At 37.6% G+C, this 14800-nt stretch overlaps 1 protein-coding gene across 2 annotated transcripts in view; it reads left to right on the top strand.

Annotated features, from left to right (window-relative positions):
- The window catches only part of exoc6b (exocyst complex component 6B), a 78561-nt gene that overhangs the window by 1758 nt on the left and 62003 nt on the right, over window positions 1-14800 (top strand). Inside the window, exons 1-4 of one of the 2 annotated variants that reach the window (XM_079455532.1) lie at window positions 13756-13876; window positions 14210-14375; window positions 14559-14606; window positions 14700-14790. In XM_079455532.1, the coding sequence (XP_079311658.1) occupies window positions 14244-14375; window positions 14559-14606; window positions 14700-14790 (271 nt within the window). In that variant the 5' untranslated portion in view covers window positions 13756-13876; window positions 14210-14243. Of the gene's footprint in view, window positions 1-13755; window positions 13877-14209; window positions 14376-14558; window positions 14607-14699; window positions 14791-14800 lie in introns of those variants that run through there. The other variant, XM_079455531.1, reaches the window with a different exon arrangement.

The following is a 14800-nucleotide window of genomic DNA, read 5'->3' as shown; positions in this document are numbered from 1 at the left end:
CATGATCGTTTCAACTTTGAATAAATGTTTATAAAAATGGCATAATTCCGCGCCGTACTAACGTAACGTCATCACACATAGGCTATACGGCGCCTCATACAAACAGGGAATATGCATTTCTGTCATTTTATTTGTCAGTTAATGAAACCATGGCAAAGAACAGGTATTTGTAAATGGGTTATAATGGGTTTTGAAAATGATTTAATCCAAAATTTGTCAAATTCCGTGACAATCCGTGTTATACAGTAAATTCAGTTTTTATGTCTGGATTACGCGATTCCGTCCATGTTTTCTGCATCGCGGAAAGCATAGGGCCCTAATTATTGCATATTCTACAAAGATATTCTAAAATGGCCTGGACACATTTGTTGGTACCCCTTAGAAGAGATAATACATAATTGGATCATAGGGATATTTTATTAGTTTTTTTAATTAGTAAAACACATGTATCCAATCTTGTAATCAGTCATTCAGCCCATTTAAACGGAGAAAAGTAGTCACAGGGCTGTTTGGTATCATTGTGTGCCCCACACTGAACATGGACCAGAGAAAGCAAAGAATAGAGTTGTCTGAGGAGCTCAGAAAGAAAACAATAGACAAGCATGGTAAAGATAAAGGCTACAAGATCATCTCCAAGCATCTTGATGGTCCTGTGACAACAGTTCCAAATATTATTAAGAAGTTTAAGGTCCATGGAATTGTTGCCAACCTCCCCTGGTTAGTGCGAATGGTAGAAAAAGAACCAAGGATAACTGCCAAACAGATACAAGCTGAACTCCAAGGTGAAGGTACGTCGGTTTCTGATCGCACCATCCATCGCTTTTTGAGCAAACACGTGGAAGAAGACCCCGGAGGACTTTTGAAAAAAAAAGCCACACTGGAATTTGCAAAAATTCATATTGACAAGTCTCAATCCTTCTGGGAGAATGTCCTTTGAACAGATGAGTCAAAACTGGAGCTTTTTGCAGTCACATCAGCTTTGTTCACAGACGAAAGAAATCAAGCTTTCAAATTCAAAGAAGTGAACACAATACCTACAGTGAAACATGGAGGAGGCTCGGTTATGTTTTGGGGCTGTTTTGCTGCATCTGGCACAGGGTGCCTTGAAACTGTGCAGGTCACAATGAAATCCAAGACTATCGGAGCGAAGCGTCCTGCCCAGTGTCAGAAAGTTCTGTCTCTGTTGCAGGTCATGGGTCCTCCAACAGGATAAACTAAAATCACCCAAGAACAAAACATAGGACTATTCAGAAGTGGCCTTCTATGAGTCCTGATCGGAATCCTATCGAACATCTATAGAAAGAGCTCAAACTTGCAGTCTGGAGAAGGCACCCATCAAACCTGAATCGGCTGGAGCAGTTTGCTCAGGAAGACTGGCCAAAACTACCTGTTTACAGGTGCAGAAGTCTCATTGAGAGCTACAGAAAACATTTGCGTGCAGCGATTGCCCCTAATACATTTCGTTGCACTGTACTTGTATGTGTGTAATGACAATAAATTGAATCAAATCAAATCAAATAAGGGTTGTGCAACAAAATATTAGGCAATTCTTATCCAAAATGTTGTTGACAGCACCTAAAAGTGGTTCCCCGAGCCATGTAGCAAATTTTTTGGAGTGTAGTGATTAACATTTAGTTATTTAGTGGATGCTTTTATACATAGCAATTTCGAAATGAGAAAACATTTATAATTGTATCTTCTAACATGACAATAAACCGTATTCAACGCAAAGTTTACAAGTGGGAATGGACTTGAAGTTGGGGAGGACAACACCACAAAAGAGCAGCTTCAAACGTCCTACTAACAACTACAGATGCAGCACCAAGTAAAGACTGCAAAGAACTACAGCTACAAAATGCTTCTCTTCATATACTTTTTAACAAGCTTTAAAGCTGTAGCACAAAAGAACATAGGAAAAACTAATTCCATAACACAGTGTAAACTAGTTCCAACAGCTATGCATGACAGACCTCTGGCCATTATGGAACCCAGTAAGGTACAATCTTGCTGGTAAATGGTATAATCTTCAAGTGTTAATGTCACATTTCAATATTGCTATGTTTTAGTGTTGGTCAGAAATCAAGATTCTTTTTTAGAATTAAAGTAGAAGAGTGGAAGTTTGGAATACTTTTCTTGAGCAATGTCCCTGTGACAGGAAATAACTAATTATATGTTACAGATATCTGGAAAATGGTTCATAATGAAGTGTCTCTAAAAATTTTTGCGGTTTTGCGGTCACAACAGCTACAGAAAGCTCAGAAAACTTTACGAACGTGTATTACCTCGTGACACAAGCAAGAGCTGAATGTAAATAACATTTAAAGACGGCCCTGTCATAGCTCTAACTACTGCATTATGCACTTTCAAAAACACCACAACATATTGTTTACTTTATTGTTATTGCACACAGTACATCACTATTAACACATAGCATATATCCAGGGCTAGGTGACATTATTATAATTTATTATAATAACAAAGGAAGTTTAATAATAGTTTAATAGTATAGCTGTATTCAAACATAGATATTTACATCGGATGATATCAAATACACACTATTTAAATGTATTTTGTATGTAATTTATTTATTTAAGTGTATGTTTAGCCATGTTAGCATTGTAGCTCTATTAATAAAGACTTGTTTCAAAACAGCAGCTGTATAGCTACATGACACACCAGTACAGTCACACTGAAGCATCCAGCTATCTCCAATATTGTGTTATTTCATAAAAGAACCCACACAATGTGATCAAGTGTTAAAGGAGTCATAGAATGAAACCCCCAATTTTTCGGTGTTTAAGTGCTATAATCGGGTCCACGGTGCATCTAGCAGCCCTGAAAACGTGAATAATAAGAATCCAGTAAGTTTGTTTTGGTGAGAAATCGAGCCGTTCAGATTTCGCTCCGGTTGTGATGTCCCAACCGGATCTTGTTATAATGTTACCGCCCCTTCAAGGGCTGCCGCCATTGTTGTTTTCACAAGCCACAGCGGTGTACGTGATGCCATGGCTAAAGTTCATGGACAACATGCAATGTTGTCGCTGCACAGAGTCCCAATCTCGGAAGAGATAGGAGTGTATTAATACAATTTTTAGTGGAAATCCATCAGAAACCATAAGTATAACATTAGCATATGATAGCGAAGGGAGCTAACGTTAAGTCAGTCACAGGCTAAATAGAATATTCAAAGCCAGTGTTAAACTTACTCTATATTTATGTTCTTGGAGTTCATGTATGTATGTATGTTAATACATTATGTGTGTCGATATGTTTAGCAAGCTGTTTGTTTTGCTAATGAACAGGGCGAACACTGTGGTTAGTTTAGCTTTAAACGTCTCAAATCATTCATCCTTAGGCTGAAAAATCTGTCACGGCATACTAGTTATGCTCTCATGTTGTGTGTGTAACGTCATAACTGGCCAATGACATGCGCTAAAATCCATGTAAATCCACTGAGATCTGCAAGTGCGCATTCCCTGGATTTTAGGCAAGCATACACTCACAACATGCACGCATTAGGATGTTTGCTGTGACAGATTTTTTTGTCTCCGGAAATTGATTTGAGACTTTTAAAGTTAAATCTAACCGAGTTTAGCTAGATAATTTGGTTAAACGATTGCCATGGCAGGAATATGCATGTGTGTGTTGTTGACACGCCTGATGGAAAGGGGTGGGGTGCGCTGTAACGCATTATCATTTAAAGAGACATGCACCAAAACGGGTTGCTGTGAGCATAGCTTTATTTTAGGCAAAAAGGGTTCTGTTTATACAGCCATTTAGTGTTTTTAAGCAAAATATGTTACAGACATTTCATGTCGATCCTAATGAATCATACCGACTTGTTGAAAGTGCTCATCCGACGAGTCCTTTAATGACTTTTGGAAGTTCATCTTGGTTGTGTAGATTTTATGAACTTCATTCTCTGTGAGTGCTTCATTCTCTAGAGTGCTCTCTACTCTGTGTGTATGGAAGGCTGCTTGTAATATGAATGTATTATGTTATAATGATAATTCTGTAAGTTTCAATGATAGTGCTTCTTTGCATACATTGTTTTTCCAGGTAAGTATGTTAAACGTTGTAAATGCCTATTTTTGGGCAATAATGCAGAGCAAACCGTAGATCAGTACATGTTTAAATTTTGTATTAAAAACAAATCAAATTAAGCATCACATTTTTATAGAATCTGCATGTGAATCTATAACATTTTCAATGTAAGCAAAATTCAGGGCGTAGGCAGCTTATGTTGCATACATATGCTGTTTAGCCTAATGGATGATACACACATTTGCAGATAGTTGGGACTGAGCTCAGAAAATGCAAACAAGCAAATCAATAACAGTAAATGACCGAGATTGATTTTCTTTTCTGGTTCCCGAACACCGTTGTGTTCCCTAATGTCAGATGATCTGTGCGTCAGTTTGGGCTCGGTTTAAAGTCCCTGTGAACCGAAAGTTTAGATTGTTTTTACTTCCGTATTTCGACGCATTTCCGAGTGAAACTGAATTCCTAAAGAGAAAAATAATGCTGTGCCTTTTGTCTTTCATTGGGATTTGATTGGATGTATAAAAACAGCTGTTGCATTTTCAAATAGAGTTTGAAGGGAAGCAGTTAACTGATCCCCTGCCCAAACCGTCTAATATACGTCATCTAAGATGGATAGTCATTACAGGAAGCAAGTGCATTATGTGTGGTTGAATTTTATTTTTAAAGACATTCCAGCTCTTGGGACCTCTAGTCATTTGTAATAAATGCAGAGGTTGTCTGTGATCTAAATCCCGTGTGAATCGGCCGTGTCTGTAATTTGTAGAGTAAAGATTTCCCCACAAATTACCTACTATATTTTGACGAACACCGAGGTCCTGTGATGATGTTAGTCCTGTGTGAATTGGCATCTCTGTGATTTGACTGGCTCAAATATAAATTTTCAAGGTTTTATCCACCGTTTGCGAATAACTGTGGATGTTTTGAAGTGTTTGGTGCTGTTTTGAAGTGTTTTGATATTATTTTGGGTCCTGTTGTTTTGGCCGGGAGTCTCCCATTTGGTTATTTATCATGGAAACTCGCGTAACATTTGAGACCTGCGATCATGGTGATCTTATACAACTATAGAGCTTGTCAATCAACGTCACGGCATGTTGCATACTGGGGCGCCGCTGCCATCTTTGAAGGTTGTTTAATAGATTGATACATGATTCTCGATGTAATTTTCTTTGTGTTGTTTACAAATCGAATTCCGTTGTCTAGTTTCTGTCCTAAATGACTGTGTAGGTACTTGCTGTTGCAGTTTATAACACAGCACAACCGACCCACTATGTTTATGTCTTAAGGAATTATTATGGAATAACATTGAACTGAACAGCAGAAAAGAGCCTCTACCACCTTCAAATATGGCCGCGACACTCAGCATGCCACTCGGCGTGACGTCAGCGCCTCGTTCTCTATTGACTATACAAACTACATTGATACATTTTACATTGATGTTTGTAAGATTTATTTTGGGGCGTTTTTGCTTTTATTTGAACAGCTGTTATGTAAAGAGGACAGGAAGTGAAGTGGGCGAGAGAGAGGGGTTGGGATTGGTAAAGGACCCCAAGCCGGGACTTGAACTCGGGTCGCACGGAGCGCAACAGCGCTTAATGTCGGAGCACTTAACCGCAAGGCTTGATGTTTTTTAATGTAAAAACCACATGAACGTCATAAGTAGACCCTTTGTTTCTCTAAAGTATGTCTGAAATTATGTGTGTCAGAGAGAGAGGGAAAACTGGAAGGCTGCGTCTTGGTCTATCTCTATCTTCCTTAGTGAGTCAGTTTCCCCAGACTGTTCTGCCTCGGCTCTCCAGCGTTTCCAACATGACTCCCCAAAGAGTTGTAGTTCCGCTCATACTATAATTACTTTGTAACTAATTTGGTTGAATGTCTTCATCTAAACAGGCCAGTTATGGCCAGTATTAGAAATGGCTTTATAATGACTGTGTTCATGCCACTGCAGGCTGTTTTTTAGTGTAGTGAATGTGTATGCACGCCAGGACCTGTGATGACATTCCTATAGCAAAGCCCTTTAGCATAACACACATACGCACAAAAGAGAAAATCAACCTCTTGTTGTGTCATAGCAGAGCTGTGTAGAGGTTTTGGATGGAACAGAAGTACTTAGTTTTTGTGTGTCCATTTGCTTACTTAAACCCAATTCATTGCCCAGCGCAGTAAAGAATAAACAGGCTCAACAAATAGAGGATATATTTATGCAATTGCAGAACCTGACATTACACAAGCTAGAGTTAATTATGATGGTATATTAGCACAGTAAACAAAAAGAGTGCCCTTATTTGACTATTTCAACATGCATGATTGTGAGTGTGATATAGTACAACAGTTTAACTGCCAATGGAACGTATAGAAATAAATATAACAACCAAGGAGTGTCCCAAAAAGTGTGTCTCTGAGAGTTAAATCTCTAAAGTATCATAAAATCTAGGGATGCACCAATACCAATATTGGTATCAGGCCCGATACTATGCACATGTACGGTAAAAAAACGATACTAAAGATCATGTGACATCCGACAGAACTGACAGAAATTTGAAGCACATGAAATTGTTTATTTTTCCAAATGTGTTTGAGGTGGAACTGTTTTTAACTAAGTTATTCTATTTTTATTGGTCTGACTGTGTTGTGAAAAGGTACAGACATCGGTATTGGCGAGTTCCAGAAAAACAATATCGGTACTCGTACTCGGTCTTTACAAAATGGTATCCGTGCATCCCTGGTTAAAACAGTATATTTATATAATTATATAAGTTTTGTCATGTTTGTGATTGTTTCATTAGTACAAAACTTTGCAAGGAGGCTGAACGCTGCTGCATTAAGGTCCTTTGGAATTTGTTGCAGTTGTTTTTGACTGTGTGTGTGTGAGCTCTTGTTGTCTTGGTGCCTGTGAAGTGATTAACCCTTCACCGAAAGGAAGAGAGGACTCCAGCATTGGAAATGCTTATCTTTGTTCCAATTATAGGAAGAGGAATGTAGGAAATATTGTTGTCTCCTGCGTCCACCTGAGGAATTTCGAAGAAACCATTCACAACACTTTGGCCAGTTATTAGGTGGGAACATTTCTAAAGGATAGGCTATTTAAAGAACGGTTATAATTCAGTAAAAACCAAAGAATCAGCAACAAAGTGTGACAAATGTGAATTTCATAAGAAATTATGGGTCATGCAAAATTATTGGTTTTCTGCATATTTGACTGTTATTGTTAGATGGTTGCAAGTCCGTTCTGAATAGGTAATAGGTTGGTGCTTACTGACAAAAATTATAAGTAGAATCGAAAAAATGTACAGACCAGAAAATATTTCTTTACTAGCCAACTGGCTGATCATGTTGAATTGTTTCGCCAAGGCCAATTCTTTATTGATGCCTGGTGTTATGGCCTGGTCGCATATGGCACTACAATAAATTCATTGCACAATCCACTGAAGTATAAAACGCATCAGTCTTTTCTTTTCTTTTGTCGCTGTGGGAAATCCTCTACAAGTTATGGCCTTTACAACAGCGGCAATCACATGCAATTAACCTGCAAACAATACACATACCGATGAAGGAAATCGCTCATGGTTGTCCACGGTAAGGGCGCCAATGCTGGGTGTACAGAAGTCTGGTCTGGTGCCAAAGCTTAAGAGTGTTGTATGTAGTTTTGCCAAATGCCATTTGGTTTTAAATGAGTAATGTGACGAGTAAACAGTGACAGCAGTAACAATCACATACAGCGGAACAGAGTTTGTAGTGATGTGATTTTATCCATACTGTGAGTAAAATGAATCAGTGTGCTACATAGCCTGCGAAAGAAGGACCAACTCACCACAAAGGTAAAGCCAAGTCCACACCCAGCTGAGTCATTGCAAAAGCACACACACATTTATAGTAGTACTTGCAGGCCCAATTGAACACATGCTGCTTGAATGACGTTCCCTGAAATTGTTCTGTTGGTGTCTTAACTTGTCTGAGCTCTTTTTAAATAAATGGGTTCGCCTATTGTGAGTTTTTAACACATTTGTACTAAAAGTACTGTTCATTTTAATAATAAGTTTAAAACTTGCAACTTCAACCCTCAGTATTTGTTGTAACATTTCTTGCAATGTCAAGGGTAAACAAACCTGCTGTCTTATCAGTTGCGATTTGAATTAAGTTTGATATAATGTCTTATATTAATATCAGCAATGTTTGAATTAGACATTAGGCATCAGTCTGTGGCTCAGTGCTTTAATTCTGGCATTGCACTGATACACAGGCCATCTATCAATCTATCTCTTATAGTACAGATGGGGGTTTTATGAGTCTCTTAGCCCAGATGTTACATCTGTACACAACTGCTTCTGTACCCAAAGATGAATCAATCTGTCTGATGATGATATTACTGTTCCCATCTGTCCTTCTCTCTCGCTGTCTGGCACCTCTGACAACACCTGTTTCAGGTGTAAGCTGCTTCTAGAAATGTGTCCTGCCTTTAACCATCACCGTTATGTGTGAACTTGAATTTCGCCTGAAATAGGCTCAAACACTTTCTGTAGTGTCTGACAGTTTTGCTTTTATTTTTTGATGCACCTGACTCTGTTTGACTACACATTTCCTTTATTTTATGCAATAAATATTTTGAATTCTTTCATAATGCTGATCTGCCAATAGGAGCGTTGCTTTTAATACATTTTAACATGTTTAGAATTATTTTAATTTCATTAGTTTATGATTAGATTTTTCGTCATTGATATTCACCCCAAAATCCCATCCTCATGTCATTCCATCATGTATGACTTTCTTTCTTCTGCAGAACACAAAAGAATGTATTTTGAAAAAAGTTGGTAACCAAAGCACATTGGTCTGCAAGCATTGCCTTTTATTGTATGGACAAAACCACTAAAACATTTCTCAAAATATCTTCTTTTGTGCTCCACAGGAGAAAGTCATATTCAGGTTTTGAATGACATGGGATGAATTAATGATGACAGAAGTATCCTTTCAAATATGATCAGTGTTCCCGAATGCTGCTGTAGTGGTCTTGGCTCGGTGTTGTCAGAACAAATTGAGGTGGAGCTCATTTTGAGGAGTCATAAGGAATGTGGAGTATCTCTCATGCTGAGCTAGTTTCATTTTCACAAAGCTAATAATCAAATGTGCACAATGCTCTCTTACTGGACCCAGCAAAACGTTTACATTTTTGCTTGGTTGGTTTGCACAAAATGATAAAGTCTAAAGACATGAAAGTTCATTGACATGAGAAACTGTATTGAGATGAATGAACTGCAGTGACTGCCAGTTCTTCCCTATGGTAGAGGGCAGTAGTGTGATCGAGTTTCAGTGTTTAGTCAGCGTGCTGCACTAAGGCCGTTTCTTCTTTTAGAGCTTCTAACTTTACAACCTTCAGTTCAGTGTTCGATGGCAGATGAGCATGTAGTGCACGGTCAATACAACTAAATACAAGAGCCAGACCTTATCCAGCACAGCATTTGCTTTGAACTGCCCGTCATGTTACCTGGCTAACTCCTATTAGTAGTTTACTGATAGCTAGCAGTAAGAATTGACTGACTCGGTTTTTAAAAGGAGAGGTAGATACAGGTAACTGGAGAATTGGGTGAACATATAATGTATACTTATACACTTCCCCCCCCCAAAAAAAACAGCTTTTGTCATTTTCTCACCCAAATGTAATAATTTGTTTATGCTGAACACAAAAGAAGATATTATGCAGAATGTTGGTAACCGAACAGCATTAGCCCCCCTTTACTTCCATCGTATAGAGACATTTCTCATAGATATATATTTCTCATATAAAAGTAATGTTCAGGTTGTAAATGACATGACAGTAAATACAAGAGTGCTTTCTTTAAAGGGAAAGTTCACCCAAAAATTGACATTGATTCTTTCATCATTCACTCACCTTCAAACCTGTATGACTTTCTTTCTTCTACAGAATCCAAAAAATGGTGGCAACCGAACAACGCTGGTACCCATTGACTTGCACAATATATCGTCCCAGCCCTATTTTCAAAAACATCTGTGGGCATTATCCATTGACATTCGTTGTTTTGAGAGAACTTTTAACTGACACAATTGGTTGATCCATTGGCCTACCAGATACATCACTACAGCTTACTACTAAAGCATTTATACACTAAAGACAAGAAATTTAACCAACTATGCTCATGTTAAAGATCTGATTTATGTTGAGGTTACTTTCTATAGAGCAAAAATGCTTTGATTGTCAATTTAATGCAGCAAAAGCAATACCATTGTAGCAATACATTTTGATTCTGCATATTTGGGCCCAGATACCACCACTGAAATGTCCTGTTATTATTGACAATATTGTGTACTTTTTACTCACATTGTCGTTAGATTGTATCTGTTGAATTATGTAGCATCAGTAGGCGTGCTTTTAAATCTTAGGCTAAAAACGTGTGCTATTGTTGATGTGAGGTGCTGACGTGTGTATGTGTGTTTTCTAAGTTTAGGTCCTATTTCCGATCCATTCAGTCGTCCAGCTGCCGTTGACCTATCTCTAGATGTCAGCCAGCAAACAGGATATGACATCATAGCACACATAAGCATAGGTTTCCCTTGAGTTGGTTAAAGGGTGATGACAGTTTGTAGAGGAAATTGAGTGAATAGGAACCCTGTATAACAGGTCGACAAACACACACATGCACTTAAAACTCATGGCAGTGCTGTCATTGCTTGAAAGAATGAGGCCACATGTGTTAAGTAGTATGTACCTAGTACGTCATATGCCACATGCAGTGTTGATAGGATTTTATTACTAATATATTGTTATATTATTACTAATATATTTACATAACACCAAACATGATGACATCCTTGGATATAAAGTAAAACATGATTTGACAGATTTCTACTAATGAGGACCATATTAATAAAAGCTGTTTCTGGTAAATATTTTGTGGGGACATTTTCAAACTTTTGGCTCTCATACTGTAAGTACGTACATTCAATCCTGTGCACGCATATTGTACACACATCCGTTATTTCTTCTCTATGTCTCAACTGGGGAGTGTTAGGAAGATGTCAAGCTCCAGTTTTGTTCAAGGAGAATATCACATTTCAGTTCTGGAACGGTCACACGGTTTCCCAAAAGTGCCTTTTAAATACGAGAGCCAAAAGTAATGACTTGTCAAGACCATCAAATAGTCCATTGGCGCCACGCTGTGAAATGGGAAGAACCAGTTCAGAGAGTCAGTGGGGAAATATTCTTAACACAAGCAAACATTCATTTGTTTTGTTAAATTGACTGATCGTCAGAAAGGCTTGTAATTTATTTCTAATTACTCGATTGGAAGGTTTTCTTGAGCCAGATGGTGAAAGTCTCTAGTCCATAGCTGCACACAGCTGGACCTCTGCAGCTGTGCTCATTACAACTTGTTCATCATTTTCTTCCCATTCCTGCTGCTCTTGTGTCTCTATGTAAACACATTCTTATTTCTATGCATTTAAAGAAAAAACATATATACAAATTTTAAGGTCTACATTTCATTTTATCCTTTTAGTTATGGTGTTTTAAGGAAATCAAATCATTTTAGTCTAACGTGCCATCAGCTGTTAAACCCTCTCTGAGAACTCTACATTCCCTACTATTTCCTCCGATTTGCTTCTAGAGCCAAACAAGCATCATTTTTATAACAAATTCTCCAGCTTTAACAATATATCAGCATAAAACTTTAAGCCTGCTGTAAGCTGTATTTGATGTATTATGCAGGCCCCGGTTTTTAGTGTGGACTATTATAGTTTTGTGAAATAAAGGTCGGAGATTTTGTTATTTAGCTTTGAGTTAATGCATTTGTCAGCTACTCTACATAGGGAGTGTGTAGTTAGTGCCGTTTACAATTGTTTATTAGTCTTCCCATTCAGGCCAAAAAGCATATAAAGATCCCTGTGTTCTGTGCCAACACAGTCTCCCGGCACAAATTTAATCTATTGATTTGTGACAGATTATGAATGAGCCACTACTTAAAATCGGTGATCATTGATCATGGACACACATTTCCCATTTTCCGTGTCACTTAGCATGACTTTCAAAATAATGTGTTTTGATGCAGAGCATCTTTCATATGTATAAATAGAAATATCAACATAGTCTGATGAGAATTGACACCTATTTTAAGTAGGTGGCTCATTCGTGTGAATTCTCATTTATATGTTATATTACGATACTTTGCCCCTGTGACATTTAGAGGCGGGTTAGGATGGACCTTTATCATTTATCATAAAATGCGTACGTTTTAGCAAAATGAGTTTTTGCGCCTGTGATTTTTGGGTTTGGGGGTAAGTGGTGGCTATAGACATCTCTTATAATATGTACGGCTTTCCATGATATAAGGTTATACAGTCAAACCAAAATTTATTCAGACACCTTCAACATTTCTCAACAAAATGGTAATAAAATATGACAAGAACTCAAAGAGTTAAACGGTTTCAGAACAAATTAATCTTGATAATGTCAGATAACTTTGAAATAAAGGTATGTAACAGTTATTGATCCTAAGCACAAAATGAGAATTACAGAAACTGATTACCAGGCAATGCTATATTTTGATCAGTCTGTGATATAAAAAGGTTGCATGAGCAATGAAAGAAACATGCTCATGTCAAAGTGTCAGATTAATTTGGTCTCAAATTTGTATCAGTTTTACCGGTAGTCCGCTGTATGAGCAATGTTTGGCTATAATATGTCACAGTATAATATGTACTTTATTTTGCTAACCTTACTTGCATAACTGAACTACAGCATCCTGCACCCACTAGTAAATAACATATAAGAAAAATGATAATTTTGTTTGGCTATAAATGTATATTCTGTTGTATACACATGTGGTATGCGTATTGAAAGTGACATGAATAAGTTTGGAATTTGTTGTTTATGAACATGAATTTCATTACCATCGTTTTTGCCTGAACAAAAGAACATTCTGTATGACCACATGAAGTGTGGAGATAATATAAATTTTATGTGCATGTTGGTTTTCCCATCACATATAATTTTCAAAGGAACATTACAGCCAGTGAGCAAGACAAAGGCATATTCAGGAAGTTTAGGGAGAAGAGCCTTGAGAGGAACAATACTCATCTGTTAATAATTCCCCATTATTGCAATAAATGTACTTATGGCAAATATTATCTAGTAATATAAATTACATAATTCTACCCATGTCTTCATGGAATGTCATATTTTATTTCCTAATAAGGGCTGACAGACAATTAATCAGGATCAATCTTATTCAGTATAAAAGTTTTTGTTTAAATTATATATGTATGTTTACTGTGCAAATCTGTATTTATGAACACACACAGACGAATGCATGTTTAAAAAACATAAACTATTAAAAATAAAAATATATAAGTGAAATTATTGGTAAATACATGTAAATATTTACATTTGTGCATTTGGCAGACGCTTCTATCCAAAGCGACATACATCGCATTAGACGCATACATTTGTTTCCATGTGCGATCCCCTGGGATTGAACCCACAACATGGTTTAATAACCACTGAGCTACATGAATTGATTTCTTAAATATATAAACATATGTGTATGTGAATGTGCTTATAAATTCAAAATGAATATGCACAGTACACAGACATATATTATGTAAACACAAACTTTTATTCTGTATGTGATTAATCGTGACTTCTATTTCCTTCCAGGATCTTCCTCTCGCTATAGATAAAAAAGCTAAATGCAGTCCACCTTATTTCACCTCGGTGTAACCTTGGCTTTGAGATGTTTACTCTGTGTGAATGTTTGTGGAGGAACTGATAAGTGATGTCAAGACTTAGGAGGACATTTCCTGAGCCGCAGGATGAGGGTTAGCACAGGTGAAACCATGTGCTATTGTGTTTGACTTCTGAATTGGTCTGCTAGTTAAAAGAATATCACATGCACATTCTCTGCCATACCATCTGCTTTACGTTAGTTTTAGTATCTTCTGCTGCCACCTAATGGTGAAGAGTGGCAAGTTTGAAAGAAAGAAAGAAGAAGAAAGAAAGATACCTATTTGTCAGTTATGGTGACCCATACCCGAAGTGTTGAATTTTGTCATATTCCCAGTATTCTTTCCAGTCATTTCAGTAAACTTCATCAGTAATAAAAAAGAACATATATTATTTTTTTCCTGCTGACCTTTCATGTCCTCCCTCTTTTCCCTGCAGGTCTGTTTATGATGGGCAGGAGCATGGACTCTTCATGGAGAAACTGGAGGGGCGGGTCCGTAACCATGACCGCGAAATTGAGAAGATGTGCAACCATCACTTCCAGGGCTTTGTGGACTCCATTACTGAACTGCTCAAAGTGCGTGGAGAAGCCCAGAAACTCAAGGTGAGTTTTATGGGAAGTTGGAGAAAGTGGAGACCTCCTAAATTAAATTATTTACCGTAGAAATAGAGGAGCATTAAAGCATAGACCTTGAATGATTTTAAGCACTCGGCTGTTGCATGCGAGAACACGTTTAAAATGAGAATTTATGGTCTAGTATTTGAGTGGCTGTCTTGTCTTTTTCAGGGGCAGGTGACTGAGACCAATCAGAGGCTCCAAAGCAATGGCAAAGAGGTACAAAGCATGTGCTTACTTATTCTCTGGTTAAGAATGCAACATATCCAAAATACAGTATGTTATTAAAATGAATGATTAACTCTTGTGTAGCTCCTGACGGCAATGGATGAACTGAGACAATGCCGTCTGCAACAGAGAAATATTGCCACCACCATTGACAAACTCACACACTGCTTACCAGGTATAACCAG

Source organism: Barbatula barbatula (genome assembly GCF_947034865.1).
Source record: "Barbatula barbatula genome assembly, chromosome: 1".
Lineage (NCBI taxonomy): Eukaryota > Metazoa > Chordata > Actinopteri > Cypriniformes > Nemacheilidae > Barbatula > Barbatula barbatula.
The sequence above is the reverse complement of the archived record's forward strand: the minus strand, read 5'-3'. Positions and strand labels throughout refer to the sequence as shown.